General features: G+C 45.7%; 3 protein-coding genes across 6 annotated transcripts in view; 1 reads left to right on the top strand and 2 right to left on the bottom strand.

Moving 5' to 3' along the window:
• Positions 1–2,783: 2,783 nt before the first annotated feature.
• LOC104326970 (retinol dehydrogenase 12) lies at positions 2,784–10,112 on the bottom strand. Its single transcript, XM_075426261.1, has 7 exons — positions 9,996–10,112; positions 9,300–9,418; positions 8,387–8,542; positions 7,982–8,086; positions 7,353–7,562; positions 6,311–6,500; positions 2,784–4,320 (listed from the first exon to the last, which is right to left on the bottom strand). Exons 1-7 carry the CDS (start codon positions 10,073–10,075, stop codon positions 4,218–4,220), a joined length of 963 nt encoding a protein of 320 aa, XP_075282376.1. The 5' UTR covers positions 10,076–10,112; the 3' UTR covers positions 2,784–4,217.
• A 330-nt stretch (positions 10,113–10,442) lies between these two features.
• On the top strand, positions 10,443–21,025 carry VTI1B (vesicle transport through interaction with t-SNAREs 1B). The gene is made up of 6 exons (XM_075426262.1): positions 10,443–10,902; positions 14,739–14,797; positions 16,009–16,200; positions 17,526–17,699; positions 19,628–19,689; positions 20,719–21,025. Exons 1-6 carry the CDS (start codon positions 10,788–10,790, stop codon positions 20,813–20,815), a joined length of 699 nt encoding a protein of 232 aa, XP_075282377.1. The 5' UTR covers positions 10,443–10,787; the 3' UTR covers positions 20,816–21,025.
• ARG2 (arginase 2) overlaps positions 21,012–26,872 on the bottom strand; it is a 24,268-nt gene continuing 18,407 nt past the window's right edge. For 2 of the 4 annotated variants that reach the window (XM_075426259.1, XM_075426258.1), the window contains 4 exons: positions 24,437–24,531; positions 24,198–24,302; positions 22,597–22,733; positions 21,012–21,412 (listed from right to left, as the gene is read on the bottom strand). In XM_075426259.1, the coding sequence (XP_075282374.1) occupies positions 21,207–21,412; positions 22,597–22,733; positions 24,198–24,302; positions 24,437–24,531 (543 nt within the window). In that variant the 3' untranslated portion in view covers positions 21,012–21,206. The remainder of the gene's footprint in view (positions 21,413–22,596; positions 22,734–24,197; positions 24,303–24,436; positions 24,532–26,872) is intronic. The other 2 variants (XM_075426260.1, XM_075426257.1) reach the window with 2 other exon arrangements.

The raw sequence follows: 26,872 nt of genomic DNA, 5'->3' as shown, positions 1-26,872 counted from the left end.
CAGTTTCAAACTGAGCAAGCAAGAATTTAGGTGTGTAGAAGAGAGCACTGCTGTTTCTGATTTGGTGGTTCTTCTTGTTCATGTGTTTTTTGTTGATTTTTTTTCTTTTTTGAAAGGCACCCAACTTTACAGTTTTTAATTCAGAAAACCTATATAGAGAGGAGAGAAAAATCTCATCAAGTCAGTGTAGCCTACAGTATTAAAGTTTTTGTGATTATGGGTTTCCTGTAAACTTTTTCAAAAATTGGAGAAGTCGTCTTGTACAAAGACTGAAATTGAGAGGTTTTTTTTTAAGCCTCCGTACAAACCATTGCTACTTCTTTTTTCTTTCTTTTTTTTTTTATTCCCCACTAGTAGAATGTGCCCAATTTCTTTAGTTCATTTAAAAAGGTAGGAACTGATTCTTCATGGCAGGTTTCTACTTACCAGTCACACTGTCTGGTGTGTGCCATACAGATGGCACTTGAGCCCTTACTAGATGGATGAAGTTATAACGGGCATATCCTGTAAGGGGAGTACAAAGGGAAAATAATCCTTTAAAATAGTTAAAAATCACTTACCTCTTTCGCTGCTATGGTAATATCCAATAAATTGTTGCAATACTGCTTTATCACTGAACAGTTGCCAGTAAAATTCCAGAGTTTTTCATCAGGTGTAGCAGAAAATATGGATAGAGCTAGCTGTGATAAAATTCAGCCATCCGTCTGTATCCCTGTCACGCAGGGATTTATGTGTTTCTCGACAGAATAATCTGTCCCTGTCCAGTACAATGGAACCCCAGACTAAATTTTTATTGACTGGAGATACTGTATAGACTATACTGACAGGCTTTGCCCTGGAAGTGTTAGGTTAACTCAGTTTTATTAAAAAGCAGGAATCTTTGTGTAATGGCTGTGTTCAGGGATGCTGAAAAAAGCAGCTGCTTCTCTGCAGCCATGATTGGGACATGAGAAATGGGCAGAAGAATGGTAGACAGTAGTAGGACCTTCAAAAAGAAACAGAACAAAACATGGCAGTCTGCAAGTTTGTGTTTGCTGTTTACATGTATTTCGGCACAAGAGGTAGGAAAACTGGTTCGTTTTGTTGAAAGGCTTAGTTGTTTACTTCAAAAAAAGCAACAGGTTTTCTGAAGTGTAATACAACTGTAAATAGTTTTAGTACATAAAATAATTAAGACTGTCAAATCAGAGTTTTGCACTACCCCTATGCTCACTGCAGCGACAGAACAGACTTCCAGGGTCTTGGAAAGGACTTGGTCCACCTCCTGTCGTGTTCGGTGAGCAGTGCCCGTCTGACACAGACACCTCTCTCGGAGGTGCTCTGCTCACTAGAGCAGGGCTAGAAGTGGCTCAGAGCAAAGCAGTCGGAAATGGCCACATTTAGCTTTCAGAATCTCCTGACCACAGATTTGCATTATCTCATTAGTGAGCAGTACTAATGAAAGCTGCTTTTGTTTTCTTGGCCAGACTGACCTAGCTTTCCATCAGATTGCAGCTGTTAGGCTAATCCTAAAACGTGACACTATCCATGTCTTCGATCATTTCCAAATCCCTGATGATGGGGAGGAGGTTTCCCTGTTCGTGGGTATCCAGATCTGCCTTGCTGCAGTACCCACCTTTCTGCTCGCATTCCTTTGGCTATGTAGAGCACAGAGTGGAGTTTGCCGCACAGACCAGTCAGTGCTGTACCTGCCTTTCTTCCTGACCTCTTTGCACTGAACCTGATGCACTTTATGTAGTGTTTGTTGTAGTTAGATGTTCCTAACTTGGAATGGTAGGGATCTTTCTCTTGCCAGCAAAACTGGAATTTTGATCCTGACTAACTGCCTTGTGTCACGAATAATGCAATTATCAAGGGGCTCTGAATTTTTGAGCATCAAAAAGGGATTGAGTACTGCCAGTTAAAAACAACTTCTCTGTTAATGACCAAGGTTTGTTTACAATGAAAAAAGAGAATAAAGTATTATGACTGTTAACATGTCTTCTGTTTGCTTTTTACCTCAGCATAGCTGGGATCTCTTTCTAGATCTGTATTTTGCTTTTGGCTATGCTTAGCAGAGTAACTGGAAGGGGGAGATCGTTCTGTCAGGCAAAATCTCTCACTGCTACAGTGTCCTTAATATTTAGATCAATTGGAATTTCACATTTTTAGAAGTCCTTGCAGTAGCTAGGTAGCTAGCTCAGCCTCATGCATGTACTCTCACAAATCGGTAATCCTCTTTAGAGAGCTTTGCAAGTTGATCTAACTCTCCCTTACACGCCTCCCTTCGAGACAGCTAAATGAGCTTTAGTTCCCTCATTTTGCAGATCAGCCTAGAAGGTATAAATGACTTGCCCAAGGTCAAAAAGAGTGGGGGTGTGTGTATGGAAATGTGTAGTTGTATGTCTGAGGTTAAATCTACAATCAGACTTCTTTAGAAAGAGCACTGACCTGCAAGGGCAAAATATTTCAGCCTAGAGAAGCTTTCTGCTTTTTTCAAAATGGTTTCTATTGCTCCTGAAAGCTGCTTTCAAGATCAGAGAATCGCACACAGAGGAGAGCAAGCCAAGCCTGCAATGCTAGGCACCATTCCATTGCTATATTGTAGTTGTGGGTTTCGCTTCATGTTCACGATGAAGCATAAAGAGGGAGGAAAAAAGGTAGAGTGAGAAGAGGGAGAAACACAAAGGGACTTTAAAATGTTACCCAAACTGAATTCTCTACATTAGTAAGGCAGGTGCAGATAATAGCAACACTAAGTAAACTGATGTAACACTTCTGAAGGAAGATGCGGTCTCCTGGTGTAAAAGGAAAATTGCTTTATTTAGTATTGCTCAGAGGTAGTACAGGACTGATCTGCATAGACAGCATCCAGGCAAAAACAATTAATCATAAAATTAGAATTTGTTTCCCAAAACTGGCAGTTGCTCACAGTGGCATGCACAGTGTATTTTTTTCAGAAGACAACCCTGTGAGCTGTGGCACTTAACTGCTTGACTCTTTCAGAAATAACCTCTGATGATGGATCACACTAGCAGTTTGCATGGAAGCAGCACTAGAGTTGCAAGGGAGCAGTCCCATTACTTCGTGGATTGGCCCAGCCACCTTTCAGAAGCGTGAGCTATGCGGCACTGCAAGGCCAGGCTGGCAGCCTTGGGCAGCCAAGGCCCGTAACTCCTGGGCAGACAAACCTCAGAACTTCTGTGCAAGTCCTACATTCCTGTCCTGTAGCTAACCTGACCATAATATCGAGATAGTCCTGACCTCTGCTTCAGCTACTTAGCTCTAGGTAGTTTGCTGTCATTTAAAGCTGAAGTCTCAGCTGAAGCTGTTTAATGTTTAACATAGCTGAGATGTTCTTTACTCATTCTGTGCTCTTTTCTAGGTTCTAAAGTTATTTAAAGTGCAGCTGGGAGGTTTATTGTGACAACTTTTACACCATCTTTGCTTAGTGTTTCATGGGAGAGATGTTAAATTTTTTTTTTTAATAAGATCACTTGCCTACCCGCAATTGTAGCACTCCTGCAGCTTTTAACCTGCCAGTCACCTGTACTGAGACCTGGGTTCTCAAACTATATGCCAACCCTCAGTTCGCTTTCTGTAATCAAGGGGCATTGGGGGCCAAGATACCTCAGTGGCTAGGGCCAGCTTCTTACAGAGAACACAGAGAAAAATAATTGATTCCCCTTAAAAACTTATACCTAACGCTTGGCACAAGAAGGCCAGCACCTGTTTCTGTGTGCTCAAGCGCATGTAATTGCCAGAAAATCTAATATCCTAAAGTACTTTCACTCTGCCAGGTCAAATAGTAGGAACTCAAAATAACCTCACAGATCCTAAGTAATAGTTTACACTCCTACCTTCTTACTATTAGGAAAAAAACTTTAAAAAAAGGTAATTCTTTGTTACTTCATAATCTAAACCTAAGACTGCAACCTCCATTTCTATTCTAAAGCCAGAGAACAATGGCCTCTGGCTGTTGTGAGAGATGATAGATACCAAGCAAAGCTTGCTCCCTGCGTCAGTGCTCTAATTCTCCAGCTAGGAAGGGGGACTGGTCATTTACAGATCTCAGTCCTTAAGTGTAGTATTCCAGAAATTCACATTAGATTGTGTCCATAGAGCCATGATTAGGGCAGCTGAAGTATCAGCGTTCTAGTCTTGGGGTCTCTCAGCAGTGCTCTTCCCAGGGAAGCATCGCTGCGCTCAGCCAGGTACACACCTGCGGCCTGCGCTGCTCAGTCCCACTGGATGCCGAGGAGCTCGCAGCTCACACTCCAGAGCTTCTTTGCCGTCTCATCATCCCGACCCCAAGGAGATACGTATGCTGGCTGGCAATCACTGTGAGAGAAACATTTTTTATTTTCATTTTTTTAAGTCAAAGACCTCCATCTGCATTAACACACTGAAATGTCTGTGTTAAGATAAGGGAGTTGCTTTCTATCAGCTTAATTTCCAGAGCACCTCAAGAAGGGTGGGAGGCTATCCAGCAAATGAGCAAGGGCTGGTGTTAAGCCACCTTGAAAAAGCTTTCTTTCCAACTAGGTAGAGAAGAGTGTCTCCCAATGGCACCAAGAATTGGCAAGCAAGTCTATTGTCGTCTGACTCTTAAAGAAATATATATATGCTCTATTATACACTCTTCAGTGTACATTCTCATTAATACCACTAAAAAGGGCTATGAATACAAACCAGGCTTCTTCAGGAGCACCTTTTCTAGCAAACACTACAAAAAAGCCACTCCAACAGCCCTGCATTGTAAGCTATTTATCCCATCCTATCCATCCCTCTATATTGCTGCTGCATGAAAGGCAAAGCTGCCCCAGAATAACAGTAACACTAATAACCATGCACGGGTATCCTCTTTGCCATTACCCTCTGAACTGTGGCTCCTTTCTTCTCAGCTCCTGCAGTCAGACAGCACTCTGTCTGGAATCGAGATCCTGTGTTCTCATCTGTAATGCTAGATGCTGCAAGAGCATGGGAGCTTAAGAGAACAGAGGAAACCACAGCTCGTAAGGTTTTGATCCAGCCTAGAGTTAAGAGCTCCAAGTTGCAGTGTCTCTGATGTTCTTGAAATGACTCGGGTGGACTGCGCCTGTCTTGCTGCAGCATGCAAATTCTTTTCTTAATGTCTACACTTGTGCTTTTATTCTATTGTCTGGAAAGCGAGAAGGATTTTAGGCTAGGCCAGTGTAAATTGGGAATTACTGCTGAACCTATTAATTTCCCACCACGTCCAAAACTCCTTTATTTTATGAGTTTAAAATCCACCAAAGTTTTCTGCACTCCAGCACATAAATGCTCCATTTCTATCCTGGCACAGACAGGCATCCAGGGAAGATTAAGACATCTATTTATATATGCAAGTCTGATTAAGATGGTACAAACTCCCAAGTGCCGATCAGACAAAGTCATTACAGAGACTAATCTGGTCACGTGTCACAAGAGGAAAGCTCTGCAGAGACGCAAAGGCTCCAACAGTATCGGGGCGGGGGGGGAGGGGGGAACATGATGATAAATTTTCACATTCATTTCCCCCAAAAAAGTATGGTTACACTGCTGTACACCCAATGGGAAGGTGATGGACAGATCTGCATGAATCTGTTGTAGGATGATGATGACTTGGAACTGCTCTGGGCTGTAGTTTTGGTGAGGGGGAAAGGCACAACTATGCAGGGTCCTGGAGTAAGTCAACGAAGTCAAGAAACAACAGGGTTTGTAATGGGAGCTACGAAAGGCAGTCTGCAGGACAGAGCAGTAAGCATCCCAGCAGGAGTCCCTCCCAGCTGGTGGGTCTGTCACACTGGAGAATCAAGTTATTTGGTCACATGCCAGTCCTGAAAAATCTCACGTCCTAGCTCTGCAGCACCATCAGGCCTCCCAGCTCCCCAGGAGCACAGTCTCCTCCTGCTCCAGCGGGGTGAAACTACAACAAGAACCAAAGTGGCCTTCCCAGGATTGACTTGAGTGACCTCATTAACTAAACAGCTCTACTAAACAGTGATTTGCCCAGGTCTCAGGCAGATCAGGATTAGAGCTCTGAGCATGTGACAGCCATCCCTGCACTTTGAATACAAAGTATAGTATATAGCATCAAAGGACCTGCTATTGTGTGAAGTGTTGCACAGGTCAGGGATTTCTTCTAACACGATATCCACTGCACCAGACCTGGAAGGGGTAATGGTAATGCTCAAGTATTTGTCACCCTCAATCTTATCACCCAGCCTCTTGCCCGGTCCCTTCCTAGTGAAGAGCAACAGTAAGTCTCCTTTGCCCCAGCCAAGAAGGTTGCCTTCCACAGTGTATCACTCCATCGGCTTGCACCCACCTGAAATACTGTCCTGTCACAGACTCTAGCTCCTCTGCTACTGCACAGTAGATGCTGGTCTGAGCTCCTTCCCAAGGAGTCTTCAAGAAGAATGAAAACATCTTCCACAGCCACGTCATTACAAATGAGTGCCGGACCAGCTCAGATTGGACAGAACCAGGATGGAGAGCATTTGCTGTAACTTTAGTGCCTATGGCAAAAGAAAGTAGTCCAGGAAAAATCTACATACATCAAACTGCTTTCAAATAAAAAGGGTAATATACTCCTCAATTCTACCTGCAGATATTCTACAACTTAAAGGAGGAGTCCAGGCATGGACACAGGGAGAGTAAGTGAAATCCTCCATAGTTACTGCTTGCTGGAGCACCCCCCGCTCCCTTCCAAACACTGCAGTCACTACACGCCTTCTGCAAAACAATGTGCTAGAGGGCCTGGGTGCTAAAACAGCAGCGGTTTCCATCACGCTTTTGAGAACACCAGCTTCTTTTGATTTGCTGTAATGCTAATTTCCTAGAGAAGACACTGCTTCTGTCTTAGTAAAATAAATATTACTTAAGTTTATGAAAAGGACTGTATGACATGGCTGTGACAGATGTTGTGACTTAAGAGGTACTGTCTAGTCCTATGCTTCTGTTCTACAGGCCATCAACATTTAAGGCAGCCGAATATGCATTAGCTTTTCTACTGGAGACTGCAATTGTAGTTCAGCTCCTTCTGATTTTTCAGCTTCCACGCACATACCACAATTGTCTGCGTGGATGCCGCTACTTTTTGACTAGTGCCAAAGAAAAATGAAACATGTTCAACTGTGCCAAGCTACTAAACTCCTCTGCCCTGTTGTTGTAAAGACAATTAGTGTTTTAAGTCTCCTGGTTCCACAGCCAGGAGGTATTTACTTCCTGCAAAGAGCTGTCAGTGACCTTAGCTTCAAACCATTTCATTTCTGCACAGCCAATTTCCAGGCCTTTCTTCAATCCATTCTCCTCATCCGTGGTGCTCAAAAGCCAAGCAGAAAACCACCCCGCCCTCCTCTGGGACTTGCCTTGCAGCCGCCTTGCCAGCTCCCGGGTGAAGAGCACGTTAGCCAATTTGCTGTGACAGTAGGCGAGGCCGCCATTGTAGCACTTCTCACCGTGGAGATCATGGAAGCGGATTCGGCCTCCATGATGAGCCAGTGAGGACACGTTCACTATACGGGCTGGGGCAGACTGCTTCAGACGCTCCAGCAACAGAAAGGTCAAGAGAAAATGACCTAGGGGTGAGAGGAGATGTCATCCTTCTCTGGAGGGTTCACCTGCTGGGATTTCAGAGTACTTACAACATACTATTACACGTTACATCTTACCGCTACCCTCATTTCAAACCCAGGGAAAAGAAGACCCCCCCCCGAATCAACAGCTAAACTTTTTGGGGGCCATTAAGTTCTGCTCCTCAGCTTCAAAAAGTTGGAGCTGTCATACATTTCAAATCTCCCAGGTAACAGGTATAGACACTTAAAATGGGTCCATGATAAGCAAATACATTGCATTGCATCTCCAGAACTCTAACTCTGGAGTTCCCATCCATCCTTCCGGAAGAAGGAACAATGAGGAAGAGAAAGTCCAAAAGCAGGACTTTCCTCTGGCATTTTGCCACAGAAATTGAATGCAAACATGACTCTACTGGCCTTACCAAGATGATTGACTCCCAAGTGCATCTCAAAGCCATCAGCAGTCTTGGAGTAAGGGCAAAACATTACCCCAGCGTTATTAATGAGAACATGGAGTTCCTTCTCCTCTGCAAGAAACAACAGACATCCTTAAACAGGGAAACAGAGACCAAAAACAGACATGAAGGTGGTACAAGTCAGCCAAAAAAAACCACGCCTGTCTGAGTTGCAGCCGCATCGCCTCAATAAAATAAGGATAAGTCTCCTACCACAAACTGGCTGATGGCCTCTGGCAAGCCCCTGCTGTGAACCACAGTACCCGACATGGTACAGAGATATGTGGGTCAGGGATGTGGTGTTTGCTAGAAGAGCAGAGGGCAGTCCTTGGTAAAATATTCTCATTGAAAAGAAGGATCTAGAGATTGTACCTGCTAGAAATTTCTCAGCAAACTCCCGGATGGACTTCGTATCAGCTAAGTCCAGTTTTTTCACAATGACCTCCTGGTTCCCTGTCTCAGCTCGGATTTCACTGGCTGCAGCTTCTGCCTTCGCTATGTCTCTGCAAGCGAGAATCACCCTCGCACCTGCAAGGGGGGAAAAAAGCAGGAACAGATGCTGAGATCACTGGAGCACACTGGATGACCAAGGCTATGACAAGCAGGCTGACTACACACAGTGCTTACAAACAATGTAGTGTTTCTTTAGGGAACTGGCATCAGTCAGGAGAGCAGCTGGGAGGGACAAAGCCTTTCCTACCACAATGAGGAGGTGCATATCCTCCTTTCCTACTATGGTGCTGTCTGAAAACAAAGCTGTTTTCAGACCAGGAGCGTGCACATCAGCAGTGCCCCTGTCCAGGTTCTCCCAGGTCAGGAGTGTGTACCACAACACCGGTACGACAGGGTTACATCTACCCCGGTAACGGGAATGTTAAGCCAGCAGCACATGAGGACACCTGGATTCCAGCCACAGGAATTTCTAAACGGATTGTGAATAGGTCTCTTTACCAACTACCCAAAAAGCATGCAAACCAAATTAGCTTGAAAGATGAGTAACTACAGCACACAGCAGTGGACCGACGGCATTTCCCAGCTTCATACAAGCAGAACCCAGCGACACCAGGAGCTTCCCCAGCCCTCTCCGAGCGGCTGCAGCGCGGAGCACCCCCACGTCACACAGCACGTTATCAGAGTTCAAGCAACGAAACCAGCTGAGGAACGGGGGCCTTGCACCTCAGCCTCTGGAGGAGCAACACCGGGGCCCGTCTGAACTCTGGAACGCAAGCCACGCGTAAAGGCGAGCCACCCTCCCTCCGCCCGCCGCGGCGGGCCGGGGACTCGCCTCTCCGCGCCAGGTCTCTGGCCGTCTCCTTCCCGATGCCCGTGTTGGCTCCCGTGATCACCACCGCCTTCCCCTCCAGCCTGGCGGCCGACGGACACCGTCCTCCGGCGACGAACCTCCTGCGAGAGAGGGCGGCGGCGCTGGCGGGGCGAGGCGAGGCCGGAGGGCAGCCCTCCACAGCCCCCCCCTCCCCCCCCCCGGCTTCACAAAGTCCAGCGGGACCCGGCCCCGGGGCCCCGCCCCGCCCTTGCATCCTGTGGAGCCACGGCTCCCATTGGCTGCCGCCGCCAACTTGGCCAATGGGCTCCGCCGCGGCACCGTGAGGGGAAGGCGGAGCCCGCCCCCCGGGCGCCTCTCCCCGAGCCCTGCCGGTTCCCGGGGCCGGGACAGACACCAGGGCGAGTCCCGGGCGGCCGGAGACGGCGGGAGGCCACCGAGCCGCGACGGCGCCAGGCCCGAGCCGAGCCCCGGGAGCGCCCAGCGCGGGAGCTGGGGAGCCGTGGGTAACGCCCTGCCCCGGCGGCCGCCAGGGAAAGGAATCCGCTTACTGGTACTCCCGCCAAGCAAGCCGACAGGCACGCCTCACCGCCGCGAGGCGAGGCGCGGCGCGGCGCGCGCCACCTCCGCCCGCCCGCCCCCGCCGCGCCGCTACTCGCCCACACGTGAAAGGCGCGGGCCGCGCTCGGTGGGACGCACCTGACGTAGGGCGCTGCCACGAGAAGGAGAACGGAGACCGAGACGGCGGCCCCCAGCGCCGCTCCCCAGTACCCGAGCATCGCTGCCGCCCGCTCCGCCGCACTACTGCCGCCTGCCGCGGCCCGGCCCCGCCCCTGCCCCACCAGGCCCCGCCTCCGCCCCGGCCCCGCCCAGCCCGGCACGGCCCCCGCCCGCCCGCCCGGGCGACCCGCAGCCGCCCGCCGCTGCCGGTGTAGTTACCCTGTCCAACCCACACGCCGAGAATACCGGACGGAGAGCCGAGCGGCCGTCTGAAGCACATCCAGACCACGTTTTCATCACCTCACGCCGGAGCTTATGCGGTTCACTCCAGCAGAACGTACCAAGTGGCGCGTACGTACGCGCAAGCCCGCGGTGGCGGGCTCAGCGGTGCTCCCTCCCCCCGTCACCGCAGAGCACCAGACGTGAAAGCCCCGGGGCACTGCGCGGTGTCCCCTCCCGGCCCCGTCCGCCCCGGAGACTACAACTCCCAGGCAGTGCGCGCCGTGAGGCCTCCCCCAGCGGCAGCCCCGGCCACTGCCTGACGCACCTCGGCGCCGGCGACCGGCGGGTGTAAGGCGTGAGGCGGCCGCTCCCACCGGGGAGCAGGCCTTGGCGGGCTGCCCGCCGCCGCCACCGCCACCGCGGGGGGGCTTCGCGATCCGGCGGCGCTCGGGGCGCCCGGCTGCGCGGCGGGAGGCCCCGCACCGCCGCCGATGGCGGAAGTGCCTGGCGAGGGAGCGCAGCTGAGAGGGCGGGGGTCGGCTGTCCGCCATGGCGGCCCGCGGCTCCGCGTCGTCGGAGCACCTGGAGCGGCTGCACGAGATCTTCCGGGGGCTGCACGGAGACCTGCGGGGCGTCCCCGAGCGGCTGCGGGGCGGCGCGGCCGGTGAGGCGGGGGCGGGCGGCGGCCGCGGGCCGGGTCTCACCGGGAGCGGGGGCTTTCCGGGCCCTCCGGCCGGGGCTTCCCTTCGGGCGGGCGGACGGGCGGCCCCGGAGCGGCTGCTTCTACCTGGCCGGCCGCAGCCCCGCAGCCGGGCGCCGCTCTGCTGGGCTGCCGGCTTCGGCCTCGGCTCGGAGGAGGAGGGGGGTGGGGGGAGTGTTACCTGGCCGCGATTTCAGGCGGTGTCCAGGCGACCTGCCCGAACGGCAGCGCTTTGGGGTTTTTTCTTTGCCTTTTTTGGGGGTCGTTGTTGGACTCTTGTTTAAAATCTCATCAGCGGAACTAAAAGCGGTTTTTGTTATCACAGCTGTCCGCAGCCATCTGTGGGCTGGCTGGAGAAGATCTGCCTTTTTTTAAAGGGCTCCGTTAAAAGTCTGGCTCGTGCGCTACCCCACAGGCTACACAAAACTGTCAGGCGACACAGGTACACTGGAAGCAAAGCGTGGTCTTATGGGCGTGCTTTATACCGTGCCAGTGGGTAAAACGCTCTGACAGAACGCTTCTCTGCGGGACTTGGCATTGTGCTTCTAAAGAAGTTCTTGATACTTGGCAGTGTTCTGACAGCCGGGAAGGGAAGTGGTCTGACGAGGAGAGTTTGACCAGTCTCACCGAAGCTCTTTGATTAAATACTTCCCGCATGTGAGAAACATGATGCAGCGCTCTCATGAGCTGCCGTAGCTCAGCTTGGGTTTGGTACCACAAGAAAGAGTAGGGGCTGTCCGCCGCGTTCTGCGATAGTCGTGTTGTTCTCCCAGAATTGACCAACTGTATCTGTTTAGGTGTAAAATCATAAAACTGGTTTGTTCAGCATATACCAGTCTGTGCTAGGTGACACAGGCTATCAAAAGCATAACGTTCCATTTCTTACCTGGCTTTCTGCTTAGTAGTCAGTAAAATTCAGAGTTGTGGTCCAGAAAGCTTGGTACAAGAAAGATGTTCGAACCTGCAAATGACGGCTTTCAAAACTGACTTTAGTTTCACCAGCAGTCAACAAGAATAGAAAGCATAGAAGAGGAAGCAGGCTTTCTGGTAGGCGATCTTTATTTCCTTGTGGAGAGTGGTTGGGTTCTTGGTGAAGTAAAGCTTTATCAGATCTCCATGGAACTGGGGTAGTCGTGAGCAGTGGGCTCAGATGGAGTATGTACAGGCAACAGTTTTTGCAGTGCTTGCAGATTATTTTTTTTTAACAGATTACAAGTAATTACAAACTGATTTTTCAGACATGCTATGAAATTGTAGTATGATTGTTCTATTCTTTAAATTTGTTGCTGAAAAAATCCCGGTAATATTTTTGGAAAGTATTTCTAAGAGAGTTTAAGAGAAGTCGGGAATCTCTCTGTCTGGCGGAGGTGTTCTGCTCTTCTTAAGTGCTTTGTTTTCTTGTAGTTATGGGGAGGGGGTGTGTATTTTTTGAGTTACCTGATCCTGAAAACTTCAGAATGTGATAAAACATACCTTGCATACTCTTGTAAGATGATGGACACACTCCTGAACTTGAGGGAAGACAGAATTTGTAGTCCTTGGGACATCTTTGAGGGGCAGAGGTTTGGAAATGCTGTTTCACTCCATATAAACAAGATAACAAATTCCCAGCTTTAGAAACAATTTTTTTCCTTCCAGGTTTGTAAGAAGGCATTTTAAACAGCCTGGAACTGTTTCAAATACAGATGCTTTCCTCCGAATTAATTCAGTTAGCTGCACTTTTCAACTGAATCTGTTTCTAACTGTTTGGAAATATATCAGTTAAATGTTGATGAGCATGTGTATGATGTTACTGTGGCTTAGGTACTTTTTACTGCATTAAAAAAGTTCTCTCAATGTACTTTGAGTCACAGTTTAATCCAGAGTGGTACGAGCTGAACTGCTCAACATGTTCTGGCATTTCGTTAGGGCAGATCCAGTATAATGCTTTCAAGCCACATTGCCTGATTTCTTGTTGGTGTGTAGACAAAAAAGTCTCAAGCCGTTGCTACTTGACTTTTGGAAACCAGCATTTCTTTGGCTGCTTGTTCGTTAGAGCGGTGTCATCTTAACCCGCTCGGGGGACACAAAGAAGGTAAAATACTCCTTTTTCAGTACTGCACCGGGCTTCGATTAGCTTGAGACAGCAGTTGCTTTAAGAGGGCACTGCTTAAATCAGATTGGTGAAATGACCTGTGTGAAACAAAACGTTAACTTCTGAAGGCTGTTTTCCGGCAGCTGATGTCCATGATTTCACTTGCAACCCAGATACACAAATAACTGCGTCAGCACAAACGTACATGGTGGCAGACCACGGAGGAAGTCGAGGAGAGCGTATGCAGGAACCTCGGAAGTCAGCATTCCCTCCTCAATAAACCGGGAGGTGAAACTGCGTTTCCTGATGCCAGCTTGCATGTAACAGTCTGTAAGAATTCTGTGTGCTACTTGAGAGTACAGCTTCTTGTTAGATGACGGGTTTTAATTCTGTCTTAAGCCCCCAAATTAGAACTGTAGAGAATTTAGTACGAATCTGAGCTGAAAAGGAAAGCCTACAGCATGCCGTGTGTATCAGAGGAGCTATATAAATATGTTTTGATCGCTTCAATTTTTTTTTTCCTATTCTCTGTTGAGAGCTCAGTGGTTTAAAAACTGCTTCTTTTGCAGAGGATCATATTTACAAAAAGGTATTATCAAGTCAGTTTTTTACTGCAATGATATTTTCATAATGTCTTTAATTTTGTCTTTAATTAAATTAGAGAAGTTTTACCAACATGACTGTCTCCATTTTTTGCTACCTAAAATTTTATTGAAGACTGAATTATTCTCGCTTGAGAGAGGTGAATTAGGCTAGTGCATATTTATCAGACTTCTGATACAATTTAGTTTCATTCGCAGTACGCTGCAAGAGTCTTGTGGTGGTTGTCTTCACTGCTTTTGCAAAAGCTTATAAAACGTACATTTTTGCTCCATTGAGATAAAGGGACTTTCAGAATTATACTTTCATTGATCATGGATATTAGAAAGGTATGATCGTTTTTTAACACGTGCAAAATACATGTCTTAAGGTTTTGTTTTAAAATAGAGTAACAGCGGTGAAACCCATTCTTTGGCCTCCCAAGCCCTAGGCACGAGGATCTTAAATGACTGTCTCAGACAGCTAAAATGTGCAGTTTTGTTGGCTGATTCAAACAGCTGATGGCATTCCAGGAGAGGAAACTGTTTGGACATTGATCTGTGAACCTGAGGTGGTAACCTTGATGGCATCTTTGATCTCCGAGTACTCTAGAATGCTTATCCCGTTCACCCAGTTACTGTATGTCCACGAACATGCAGAGTGTCATGTCTGCCAGGAACTTCAGGGCTTGGAAATGTAGATTGACTCGATGTCCTGTTCAAATCCAAGTTATAGTTTCAGCCTTCAATAATCTTGCCAAATGTGTGCAAAAAAATAAGAAATATTTATGAGCTGTCTACCAACATGTTCTCTTTGCTTTCTTTCATGTTAAATGTTTTTCAGTGCGCAATTCTGTCAGTGGAGGTTGGAGGATAACAGGTCAGAAAAATATTTCAGGCTGGAAAACTGGCTGCTTTTGTCTACCAGAGGTAGTGGCCAGCATTTGTAAGGGTGGTTTCTGCTCTCTCCCCCCACCCGCTTCTGAAAAGCTGTTATGAGAACAGGCTGTTCCTGTTTGAAGTGGATTTTGACCTGGCTACTCTCTAAACAGCCTTGTGTGGCAGCTTCTTTGTCTATAGTGGATGAGGTTGGAGTTCTGTTGTCATTCCTCTGTAGTTTATCTGACATACTACTTTTTCTTTCACAGAGGAGAAGAAAAAACTGGTTCGAGAATTTGATGAGAAACAGCGTGAAGCAAATGAAACGGTAAACAGAAGTCTGGGCTTTTGGCCTTTCTGACCGGTTGAAATACTGATGCCTTAAAAAGGACAGGACTTCCAAATTTTACTTTCTTTATAGATCCTGTTCGGGCAGGCAGATGTTGTATTTTTTTAGTATTTGATTGTCTGTGTTTGTCAAGACTGTTGTCTATATCTATATACATACACAGATACAGACAAATATTCTTACATGCGGGGTTTTTTTTGAGTGCTTGGTTTGGATGTTGCCTTCCCTGTGTTGAACAAAGGAGAGTGGCAGAGGTGTGATTAAAATTGCTAGAGGTTGTAGGGAGGGCATGTAGAGAATCTGCTGCTTTTTTGTGTTTTTCCCTGCCACTTTCTTTTTTCATGTTAGTCTTAACCCATCTGGTCTTTCTATAGTAGTCTGATGGTTAAATACCAGGGACTTTGAATATTCGAAACCTCTGTTGTACAGGCTTCCTGGACAGCAGGTGACATGGAACTGCACAAAAAACCCCCACGTGCCTTGTCTTTTTGAGCAAGACGTTATGGATTAAGCTTTCTTTTCATATTAATGTGCTGGGTTTTAGGATGTTTTTGAATCACAGCTGCATATGATGCTTCATTCTTCTGACTTACTGGGTTTTATTGACCTGTATCCGTGTAGGTGACATATGAGATGTAGAGCTTGTACTGGCAGACACCTGTAATTCACAATGTAAGCATTGTGAATTTGCAACAACTGTCACTACAAGTTGATGTGAAAATTCACACATCCAGATTCTCAGGGTGTACAGATCCGAACTCCAGTTGCCAGGCCTGGCTGTTCAGAGTGTGAATTTCGTGGCACGCCTGCCTGTGCAGTAGGTCTCTGTTGCATAGACAGGGTGAGAAGCTGGTACCGATCCTATAAATGCTTAAACCATGTGAGAGTGAAGACTGCAGATGTTGGAGTTAGAGTGATGTTTCAGAAAAAATCAAGCATTTAAGCTTGGCAATTTTTTATTATTTTTTTTTCTTGAGGCATTGCGTATCTGAAAATCCATGTGGGCTGAAGAGCATTTGGCAGAATGGTGTACTCGATAGTAGATGGGGGTGCAGGGCTTGGGGTTACTCCCCCTCGCCCAATCACATAAACACAAGCGAATCCCTTCATCTGGTGGTGAGTTTTGTGTGTAGCTGCTGATAAGAATAGATTTGGTGCTTCAGAAGTAAATATATTTTCTTTCGTTAAAGTTGCGGGAAATGGAGGAAGAACTGAAGTACGCTCCTCTGCTGTTCCGCAACCAGATGATGAGCAAAATCCGGGCGTACAGAAGAGACCTCTCCATGTTCCAGAGGGAGATGAGAAGCACAGATTTGGGATTGGGCCCTGGGAGTCAAGGCGATACAAAATACGGAATTTTCTCCACAGAAAATGAACAGAGTGTGAGAATAAGATATAAATTTTGTTTAACACTTCCGTCATTGTGTAAAAATAATATTCCAGATCTATTGTTTACAGTGTTTCTACTTTAATCCACTTAGCCTCTGTGCTTATATAACTCCCTGTATCTCTCTCTGCATGTAACGTGAGTGTCTCAGAACAGTTGGAACTCAAAGGAGACCTTTTCTGTTCTAAAACAAAGATATGAGTGTAATCAAAATGGGACTCCTTGAATGCCATGCAGTTAGTCATTTGCACAACATTCTGTACTGAAATGCTTTATTTAATCATTCCCCTGTGGCAGTGAAAACACAAAAGTGATGCTGCTGACCGAGAAGAAAGGTTAGCTGATCTAGGTTTAGCCTCCAAAACCTGCAGTGTGTGAATCACGCACTGTACAGGTTCTTTTGTAGAATTCTCTTATAAGCAATCTCAGTGTAAATAATTTCAAGAAAATATAAGAAGTCATCCTCTAGCACTTTGTTCACAACCCATGTACTGCTACAGTGCAAGAAATACACCAATTTGTTTACCAGATATGCTCAGATATATCTGAGCTAGTGAGACTGAATCTGCATATTATCTTCAGAGTTCTGTCATCTGTGCAGAAAGTTCACGGAGGTGCGCTTTTTGTTTGCCTGCCTTAGATAAGGAAGGTTTGGGGGAGGCTCTTCCTGTCATGTCTGTTCTGCAGTAGTTCGGTAAATTTTTGCATTTAGTTCCTCTGAAACGTGAGAGCAGGGTCGTAGATTAGACTTTCCAAAGCTTAAGAAAATACTTTATTTTGAGCTGCCTTTTGACCCTAAGGTCAGCAAACACTTCTTATCCTCTAGCCCAGGCTACTGGCATGAAAAGAGGATCTTTGTTACTTAGCAGTCCATCTGTTAGTGCTGTTTGTTCCTAATCCTTTCAACTGTGAACTCTTAATGATCCCCGTGGCAGCCAGCTGTGAAGTCACAAATAAGACTGAATTTAGATAGAAATGGAAGGAAAAGTTAGCATCTAGAAAGCAAAGATACTATTTTCATGTAAATATTCTTCGGTGGAAAAAAGTAAATTGTTGCAAAGACAGTTTTGTGTAACTGTTTTAACTCTTTAGCTGTGTGTCCTTCTTTTTCAAGGTTTAATCAGATTTGGCTATAATTTTACAATGGGAACAAGAACTCTTCCAAAATTAACTGGGCTACATCAGTTAACAGAAGGAGCTAATACGGTACAGCTGATACAAATGGATGGCCTGTGGAGTCAGCATCCTAACTTTTTGATCTGTCAGAAGCCCGATACCCCAGTCTTTGTGCTTAACAGTTGAGCATACGCTGTTTTTCAGACTCACCTGCAGTCCCAGAGGGTGCTGCTCCTCCAGGGAACGGACAGCCTGAACCGCGCCAGTCAGAGCATTGAGCGCTCGCATCGAATTGCTGCTGAAACCGATCAGATTGGCACCGACATAATTGAAGAGCTTGGGGAGCAGCGGGAGCAGCTAGAACGCACCAAGAGCAGAGTAAGCAGAGAAACCATGGGTATTGTACTGAAACAACCTGGTGTTACCTTAGTGGGAACTGTATGCCAGTAGCTGCTCTCAGAGACCTCCCTAGACGTGGTGATCCAACTGATCCTCCTGCAGACCAGATCCAGGCTGCCATGTTTCTTGTGCTGTGTTCATAAAAGGAAAATAATTACTGTAGAAGGGCCCAAAGCTGGATAGCCATATGGCTGCTGCTGTGTCTGTGCAAGATTGGATATTAGACCTATAAACCACAGCTAAAAAAAAAATAGCATTACTGAAAAAATTACAGATTTTAAAAAATGCTCAGGAGTTGCCCATCACTTACGTTACTAGTAAAGGTTTAGATTTTGGAGGCAATTAGCAAGTTCTTCTAATGAAATGAAATTTATTAGAAGCTGAATTACTTAATTACTAGCCTTCCAATATTGGTAGGTTAGCTGAGGAGGGAGAAGGGGGTGTCAGACAAGATACCTGTTCTTTATCCTTGGGTCGAGAAGCTGTGCTTCTACTGTGGAAGCTTTAAAACGCTCATTTGTTTTGTGTATGCACATACGCAAAACTGAGCCTTTGATTTCTGAAGTAACAAACTGATGGGGTTTTCTGAGTGTGCAAGGTGTCCTGAGCGTAAAGCTCTTAGGTGAGTGACTTGCAGGGGGACGCCGAGTTTGGCAAGCAGGCACACTCAGCCAAAACGAAAAGCAGTACCCCTCTTTCTTGGGAGTTACCTCTCTCTGCTCATTGCAGCAGAGCCCGTAGCTTTTCCATTTATGTAGTTTTTTGGTTTCAGTCAGAATTTGAGCTGCCCTGCTCCCAAATTTGGGTTGGAGAGCAGGAAAGGGAATGTGATCTTAAGATTCATAGGTATAGTTTTTGTCTGTTGTTTTTCTAGTAAAAAAACCCGGTCCTTCAAGCATGTCCGTCTAGCTGCAGTTGTTCATGAAGCTGTGGCTGCTGGTGTGAGCCTTTCAGGCCTTGTATTGCTGAACTGTGTTGGTGGCACATTCCAGCTGGAAGCAGGCTTTCTTCTGTCTTGGTCTGTCACAGCAAAGATCGGAAATCCACTGTGCTTTCTTTGAGTGGTCTTGGTAGTTTTCTTCCCAGCTTGGTCCTGTCCATCTTGGTGCAAGTAATGTACCTGTGGGGCCGGTGTTGCGGTTGAGGGCGATGGTGTAAGCTGCAGCGGGGTTGTGCAGGCGGGTGTCTGTGGGGGCGAGTGACCCGACTTACCTTTCGCTTCCCTCGAGGCTTGGGAAGTGGAATAGTGAAATCTTCCCTGGAGACCTCCATGTGGAGTGGCCATACGTCATGACTGGACTCCCTTTGTGAGACAGCAGCTTTTTTAGCTGTCCGTAGCCTCACTTAATGACGTGCTTTGCAATAGCTGACTGAGAAATACCTGACAGTTCATTTCCGAGCATTGCAGAGCTGAAATGGATTCTCTACTAACAGTGCAGAGCCCATACCCTGCACCCCTTAGTCCTGTCAGTGCAGCACGGTTCTCTCTCTGCTAGAAACTGAACAGCATTTCAGAAGGTTCCAGATACGCACTGGGGAGAGCGTCAGTATCTTTTTCTTCTGGGGTCAACAACTAGAATAATGAAATGAAATTTAATGAAAGGAGCTAGTACCAACTTTCTGATATTTATACATTAACTGAAGGGCATAAAGCGATCCTAAATTGCATATCTTTGTGTGTATCTAAGGGAGAATATACATGAAAGTCTTATTTCCTCCTTAGAATGGAGACAAAGCTTCCAGCTTGTACTGTGTAGAGAACAATGTTGTCTCTGAATTTTGAGACTATACGGTTAGCCTTGGTCCCGTCATTAATTACACCATTTCAATGCCAGCTGCTTCCAGGTGCCGCTTCACAGAGCTGCTGTGTATTGTTCAGCTGGCAAATAACTGTTGTTTCTTCTTAGTTGGTGAATACCAGTGAGAACCTGAGCAAGAGTCGCAAGATCCTGCGTTCTATGTCCAGGAGGTGAGTGGCATGACTGACTTGGAGCAGCTCGCGGTGGGTAGCATTGTTGCCTGCTGGTTTCAGGCAAAAAATAAAGAATAGAGGAGTGTCGGCTGGAACTGCAGGGAGACTTTAGGGAATGTGTAAACAGAATGTGTGCCCATGCATAGGTGCTAATTTGTGTTTTCTCCTCTCTGATAGTTTGTGCTGCTCATTTAGGATAGTACGGGGTCTTTAACCATCCCGCATGATAAATTGTGGGGAGGACATAAGCAAATTACAATGAATTGCTAATGGTAACTTCAGATGCAGCTCCTCGTTACTCGAGTTGGAAAAAGCTGTGCCATAAGTCACTGCAGCACTGAAGATGTCTGATGACACAGACACATGTTTAGCCCGTAGTAATGCCCTGCAGTAGCCCGGCTGTCATATGAGAAACTCTGAGCCTGACCATATGCTGTTTTGATCACTGAAGCCTTGGCTGCTTAAGTGTATTCACAGTTTCTTAACTGTATGGTTTAATTATCCTTATAAACCAGTTCATGGAGTATATTTCCAGTAGGTACTTCTGCCCTAACAACCTTTCAGTTGTACCCATTGCTGAAGAAGTTATGGTAACTGTACAATTTTCAATAGTAGAAGTACTTCTGAGATTTTACAGTTTTACTTCAGCTACATAGTTCCAAGCAAAAGCACCACAAGGTGGGTTTTAGCACAGGTGTTCAGCTGCTGTTTTCCTCCTCTTTGCTTAAGTGAATGAGCAGGCACAGACAGAGCAGGGCAGTCGGCCTTGTCTGGGGCGGGAGAAGAGGAACACTGCTGTTGCAGTAGAAGGCCTAAGCAGAACTTCCAGGAAAACAGGAGTATGGAAACACTGAGTTTGTCCCTTCCTGCTTGTTAAGAGCTATTTGAGTGGCACAGTGTGGCCTAGCTGAAGCAGGGAGTGCACTTACTGAAGGTAGGGGGGTGATCAGACTGTCTAGAATCTGCTTTTATAATCAAGGGGGAGAAAAGCTATCTTGGATTTTTTTTTTTTTTTTTTAACTCTAGAGTAACCACTAATAAGTTGTTGCTGTCAGTTATCATCATCCTGGAACTAGCCATCCTTGGAGGTGTGGTCTACTACAAGTTCTTTCGCAGCAGATGAATCTTCATGAGTGAGATGAGCTGTTCCATGGCTGAGGGCGGCGGAGGGGCTGTCTGTTCCCTTTGACTGAGGATTGAACTGTCTCCTGCGACAGCACGGTCAGCTGAAACTGTACTGACACTAGAGAGAGAGAAGGGGAGTAAAAGGCAGAAACAGACTTGTACTACTGGTAAGATTAATAAGAAGGTAATAAATATTTTATTGTCTCAATTTGTATATACTTAACTAAATGAATAAATCTTGGTATGTAATAAAGTAGCCACCGAGCAGTGGAAAAGCTAGTTTATTTAAAAACTGAGAAGTTAACAGTGTTTGCCAAGTGTGACAATCTATCCAGCCAAGTGTCTCAGCAGAGCTCTATAAGGTCCAACATGCCCAACACTTTGGGTTCTTAAATCCTCACTTGCTCTTCACTGTCAGATTCATCTGGAGAGCTGGGTGTTGGGAGTTCATCAAAAGCGGTGTGTGCTCCTTCCCTTGTCTGCCCAAAGCATGTTACTATCACATCGACTGCAAGGCTAGCAGTGGCGTTCACTTCCTCTTGAGAAGCTCCAAGCAGTGGATTGACTTCAACCATGTCTACAGCTGAAAGCAGTCCTGTAGAAACGAGTTACAGCTTTGTTACTATGAGAAAGGGTAACATCTCCCACAGGGTTTCTTTTGCAGCAAGTCTGATACTTCAGCTTGTGACCTGCTCTACCCCTTAGACAAATAAGATTGGTTCTTGAGGGATGAGGTTATTGTTCTTAGATGCAAGTTTGTGTTTTTAATTTGGTTCTTTCTTACATCATCACTACCTCACTCCTTCATACTTTTAGCATTCAGGAAAAGTAAGTTTGATGTTCCATATACACTTATGAGAGGCATATTTCTTAATCTTCTTTTCTCCCAGTCCAAAAATTAGGGGATATAAAATAGTCTCACCAAGTATTTTTTGCCATTCTAGTCATGATTCTGTTGACTGTCTGGTTTGGGGTTTGGTGTGTGTTTTTTTTTTTTTCCTTCTTTTACTGCAAATAAATACTGCGCTCAGCGACAGGGCAAGGGGCACAAATTGAAGCATAGGAAGTTCCAGGTGAACATGAAGAACTTCTTCCCTCTGAGAGTGATGGAGCACTGGAACAGGCTGCCCAGGGAGGTTGTGGAGTCTCCTTCTCTGGAGATATTCAAGACCCGCCTGGAAATGGTCTTGTGTAGCCTGCTGTAGGTGACCCTGCTTCGGCAGGAGGGTTGGACTAGATGACCCACAGAGGTCCCTTCCAACCCCTACCATTCTGTGATTCTGTAACTCATTGTTTAAATGGCATTAAATAAAAGCTCCAGTCCTTATATACTGAGTCAACGGCAGTATACTTAGTGAAAGCTTGATTTGTTAGCCTTGAATCCTAGAATGGAGCTTCAAGCTGGTTTAAAGGGTTTGCATCCTTTTTTTTTAGTTCTAGATGCCCCTTTTTACATCTCACCTCCTGTTTAGGAATAGGGGACAATATTATACAAGATTATCAAGTCATTTTTGGCATTAGTCATTAATATATTACGTATTTACTTTCGGTATGTTGAAGTTGTTGATGGTTAAGCTGCTTCCAACACCTGGAGCTGCCCAACCACAGGGGTAACCAAGCTTCTTTTTCCCTTACTGCAGGTTGAATTGACTTTGCAGGCACCTTAGCTTTGACTACATTTATCTTACCATCTAGTTACACAGGAAGAACATAAGCAATATAAGCTCTGTGTAGTTTGTCCTGTCCTCACTTAGTCCAGTACTGCTGGTGAACTCCTACCTGTGTTGTGTATTTCCTCTGCGATGTACATGCCTTCTCTGTAAGTTAATCCACCTAGAACAGGAGTCCCAGTTGCTGGAGCCAGCGAGGGATCAAAAGCATCAATGTCAAAACTTAGGTGAATTGGTCTCTGTCTCCTGGGACAGAAGAGAACAGGAAAAGCCATCTCAGAACCTTAAACTTTTTCTACGTGTATTTCTTACCGTCCAGGCTAATCAGCAAAGTACCATCATGTTCCATGGTGCTAAAGGTCCCCCCTAAATCCTACACCATGTCTTATGTACATTTGGGAATGATTCTTTTTTTTTTTTTTTAATATCTTTGGACTGACTCTGAAACATCTGTTAGCTCAGAACTTTCCCCAGTACACACTGGAAAAACAGAAATTTGTCTTTCTGGTTTCCCTTGAGCATCTGCTCAGGTGTGATTTGGCTGCAGTAAGTACTGCAGTTCTAACTGTCTGATCTGGTATTTGTCTCCTCAGCTGGAGAAACATAGAGGAATGTATGATATAATCCAGCCCTTTCTCCTGTTGTACAGAAAGCCAGGGTGAAAGGCTGAAACATTGATTGGCATGGCATCTAGCATGGATGAAGCACCAAGCTGGAGGATTTCATAGACAGCTCATCAGAATGAATGGGGCATTCAGCATTTTTTAGGTCAATAGGTGAAGGCTGCCTCCAATGTCTGCCACGGAGGTCTATCTGATGAAAAAGTGCAGGATAATCTCAAACCTAAAACCTGAGTTACTTACTACAAGTCTGGCAACTGATGACAGCTTAATAAATTGGACACTGCTTGTCACTCAGATGAGCTATGTAAGGGGTAGACTGTGTACTTCCAACTTACTGCAGATGCTCAGCAGGGAGAAGCATCTGGATTAGCAACATCTTTACTCAGCACAGCTGAGGAAGCGCAAGCACATCTTCAGATACAACAGCACACAGCACAGCTACGTGGACCTCGCTGTACCCTGTGGTGAGACATTACCCATTCTAACCCTGATCCCCTCCCCGTGTCCCCAGACTAGCGTGATTTGCTCCCTGATCTGGTTCCCCAAACTCAAGCAAGGGTAGCAAAGACTCCGGTGTTGAACTTCAGGACGGGAGGGGTTACAGTGAACTTCCCTAGCTGCACACAAAGTGGCGTTGTCATCAGGACAGCGTATAGTCTGAGCATAGTCTGAGGAGGAAGCCATCAAATGCTACTACCTCGTGTAGTAACAGCTAAATTCAAGTTACTGTCAAGTTGCTATATATATTTTTAGAAATATAATGCACACCCTAGACTCTGAGTTGATGCACACACCTTGTCAAACTGCAGCAAAATGCAGAATTCCTCAAGAAACAGAACAAATCCTATGAAGCAGTGCCACAGCTGCAGTGACTAACGTAACCTGCCTTGTAGCTTTTTGCCAGAAAGTTCCAGTTCAAGATGTGGAAGTTGAGGACTAAGTCTGTGCTAAGACTGTACTATTTACTGGGCACTGTCACAGTTCCGCCTCGCATCAAGAGTGACATTCACTTAAATAACTTCCAGGAAAGTAGCTATTCAACAAGTGGATGACAAGAGTAGTTTAAATCTGATATTAAGTTTGTTACCTGCCCATCAGTTGTTCAAACGTTCTTTCCATAACTTTCTGAATTCCAAGGCGATCAATATCCCTCATGGAAAAATACTGGATGTCATAGTTCTTCAAAATATAGCTGTTAAAATAAATTTTTTTAAAAAATCATTACTGGCCTAAGCTTAAATCTAGCAACCCTTGTGAACAGACAGATGTGGAAAGCAGCTCATGATTTCAGCCTTTACAAAAATCCTTTACACTAGCTCAACTTACTATTCAGCAGGATCCACATCCCTCAAACCAATGTACACAATGTCAGATGCTGAAAGGCAGGGCTTTAGCCAGGAAAAGCCGGGAAGCTGTGGTACCTGCAAGCAAAGGTTTGGTATTAAGTTAGTTTAATAACATCTATAACAAAACTGTATTTAATGCTTCCCTCAAGACTTTGTCTTTAGTTATAGCATCCTTTCTCTGTCTGAACAGAGAAACTTCATCACTTGAGAGTTCGGCTTCCTGATTTAATCAGTCCTTACCTTTGTTGTGCCATTTTACCCGAGTTGAATGTTAATGGATGAAGTTTTTATTCTACATTTTCCAGTTTGAAGAGGAGGAATAAAAAGCCCAGATCCACAAGAAATAGGTAATCGGCATCAGGGAATGTAAGGGGCAACGGTAAGAAACTAGATAGCCAGATGCAGAGCACTTACACAGTGCGTTTAATGGTAATGCTATGTCACTTACCCACTACGTCATACTGAAGTGGAATAATAAACCAAGGCACCTGTATCTTTTTAGGAAAATTGCCAAAACGTCATGCAAACTTTGTTGCAACAACAACATCAAAGAGGGACAAATTCAAAGTGGAGCGTTAAAAAAAAAAAAAAAAAACAAAAAACAAAACACACACACAAAAAAAAAACACGCATGAGAAGAAGCTGGGCCTCTGTATTGGGCTACACCATAACATCGTCCTGGTTTTTAATGTAGAACTGAGGAGAGCAGGTCTAGGATGCAAGTGAAAGATGATGAAGTCATAATTTTTCAGCTTTGGTAATTAAGTAGTCATCATGGTATGCAATCGTAAAAATCCCTCAGTTAGTAATATCTACTGATTTTAGGAGTGCTTTAAATTAACTCAGATTTCTTCCTCTCTCAGCTCTGAAAATGGCTACAGCTAACACAGCTGTCAAGCAGCAAGAAGGCTTTGTTTCCCTCTTGCACTTCTCAGTTACATTCTAGTTGCAACATTTGGATTTGTTTTTAAAGGCTAACACACCCATAGCTATATTTAATTACATTGGGATTAAATAAGCACATAGAATAAAAGTATTTGTTACTCTGGGGCAATGACCTGAAACTTTTCTGCAGTCATGAATTCAGAAGAGGTAATTAAATGAGTTGGGAGATGACTAGGAAAAATAATTCAGGTCTCAAATGAAGCTGTATCTGCAAACCATCACCATACCATAAGCTGAGCACAGTATTGATAATATTGTCAGATACTCTCTAGTATCAATTATTTGATAGATTTAATAGTGCCATTTCTAAGTATACCTCTTTTTTTTAAATAAAGTGGAATGCCTTAACTTCCTTTGGTAGGCTCTGTTTTTACTTGGTTGCAGTAGAAAAGTTGGTGCTATTGAAGCCAAACAGGCAGCAGGAGGCGGTGTGGGCACTGTCATGGTAAGTTACTCACAGCAGTATAGGAGTTTAGTTTGAATGGTTGCAGGAGCCCTGGCACTCAGGCTTGGTTTGAGGTTTGGTTTGGTTTTCATAAATATTTTCCCTTCAAACAACAAAATTAATTTTTAAGGGTTTTTCAAGACCCTAAGGTGCCACCTTGCCTTGAGGAGTACCAAGCAGTGCTCCTGTGAAGCGAACTGGACAAAGAAGTATCAGCTGACAGCCTGTGACTGGACTGCGTAAGCAACACCAGGGTTTGTTCTACAGCCACCTGGCCAAATGCTTTTTCATTTTATTTCAGAGCCAGATGCGTCACTTTTGTACTTCATGTTGTCTGCTACTTGGGGAGATTTAATTCAGTAGAGCATTGACCACACTTATTAGCCCTGGATATGTAAGGGATTCTGAAAACCGGCAAGCTAGATAGTTAATACCTAAACTGAGGGACGTGAAACAGCCCTAGGAAGTTCTTGGCAGCTGCGCTAATTTAAGCAGTTGCTGCCACATCAGTTCCCCTGTTACGTCATGCCAGGACAGCTGTTCGTAGGGTCATACAGTGACCAAGGCCTAGGACTCGGTGTGTCTCAGAAACTACCCAAGCAAAGAGACTATGCTCCTGACCTGGTTATACAATCCCAGGGAAGGCTGCAGCAGCCACACCGAGTTGCTGGCGGAGGGGTCAAGAACAGTCTGAGCAGACTGTGCCACTCAGGGAGACCTGTGTTACACTTCTGCATCACGTCCTCAGGGAATAAAGAGCAAGGAGCCTGGGGATACTGGAAGAGCAGTACCAGTTAGTAGAGGTGGGCATCAAATTAGGAACCTGAATGTAATCACGCGGGCTATTTTGCTCTCTTTTTGTATCCTCAGAGGGGCTGTTTCTGTGATTCTACAGAACCATCTAGACAGGGAGCCAAGTGCTAACTAGCCTTCCTGAGACTATGAGGTGGATGACCAAATCTTGTGACCCCGAGAGACAGTTTGGTGGAATTATAGGACTCCACCCAGAGAAGCATACACACAGAT

The sequence above is a fragment of the Opisthocomus hoazin genome, chromosome 7, assembly GCF_030867145.1.
Source record: "Opisthocomus hoazin isolate bOpiHoa1 chromosome 7, bOpiHoa1.hap1, whole genome shotgun sequence".
Taxonomy (NCBI): Eukaryota; Metazoa; Chordata; class Aves; order Opisthocomiformes; family Opisthocomidae; genus Opisthocomus; species Opisthocomus hoazin.
This window is presented reverse-complemented; position numbering and strand designations above follow the sequence as displayed.

Bases quoted from the DNA above. Each gene is read 5' to 3' on its own strand.
- LOC104326970 (XM_075426261.1), bottom strand. From the start codon at position 10,075: ATGCTCGGGTACTGGGGAGCGGCGCTGGGGGCCGCCGTCTCGGTCTCC. The intron at 8,087-8,386 runs GTACAATCTCTA...TGTTTCTTGCAG, and splicing joins TGCTGAGAAATTTCTAGCAG to AGGAGAAGGAACTCCATGTT. The intron at 4,321-6,310 runs GTGGGTGCAAGC...TTTCTCTCACAG, and splicing joins GTGACAGGACAGTATTTCAG to TGATTGCCAGCCAGCATACG.
- VTI1B (XM_075426262.1), top strand. From the start codon at position 10,788: ATGGCGGCCCGCGGCTCCGCGTCGTCGGAGCACCTGGAGCGGCTGCAC. The intron at 10,903-14,738 runs GTGAGGCGGGGG...TTTCTTTCACAG, and splicing joins GCTGCGGGGCGGCGCGGCCG to AGGAGAAGAAAAAACTGGTT. The intron at 19,690-20,718 runs GTGAGTGGCATG...TTTTAACTCTAG, and splicing joins CTGCGTTCTATGTCCAGGAG to AGTAACCACTAATAAGTTGT.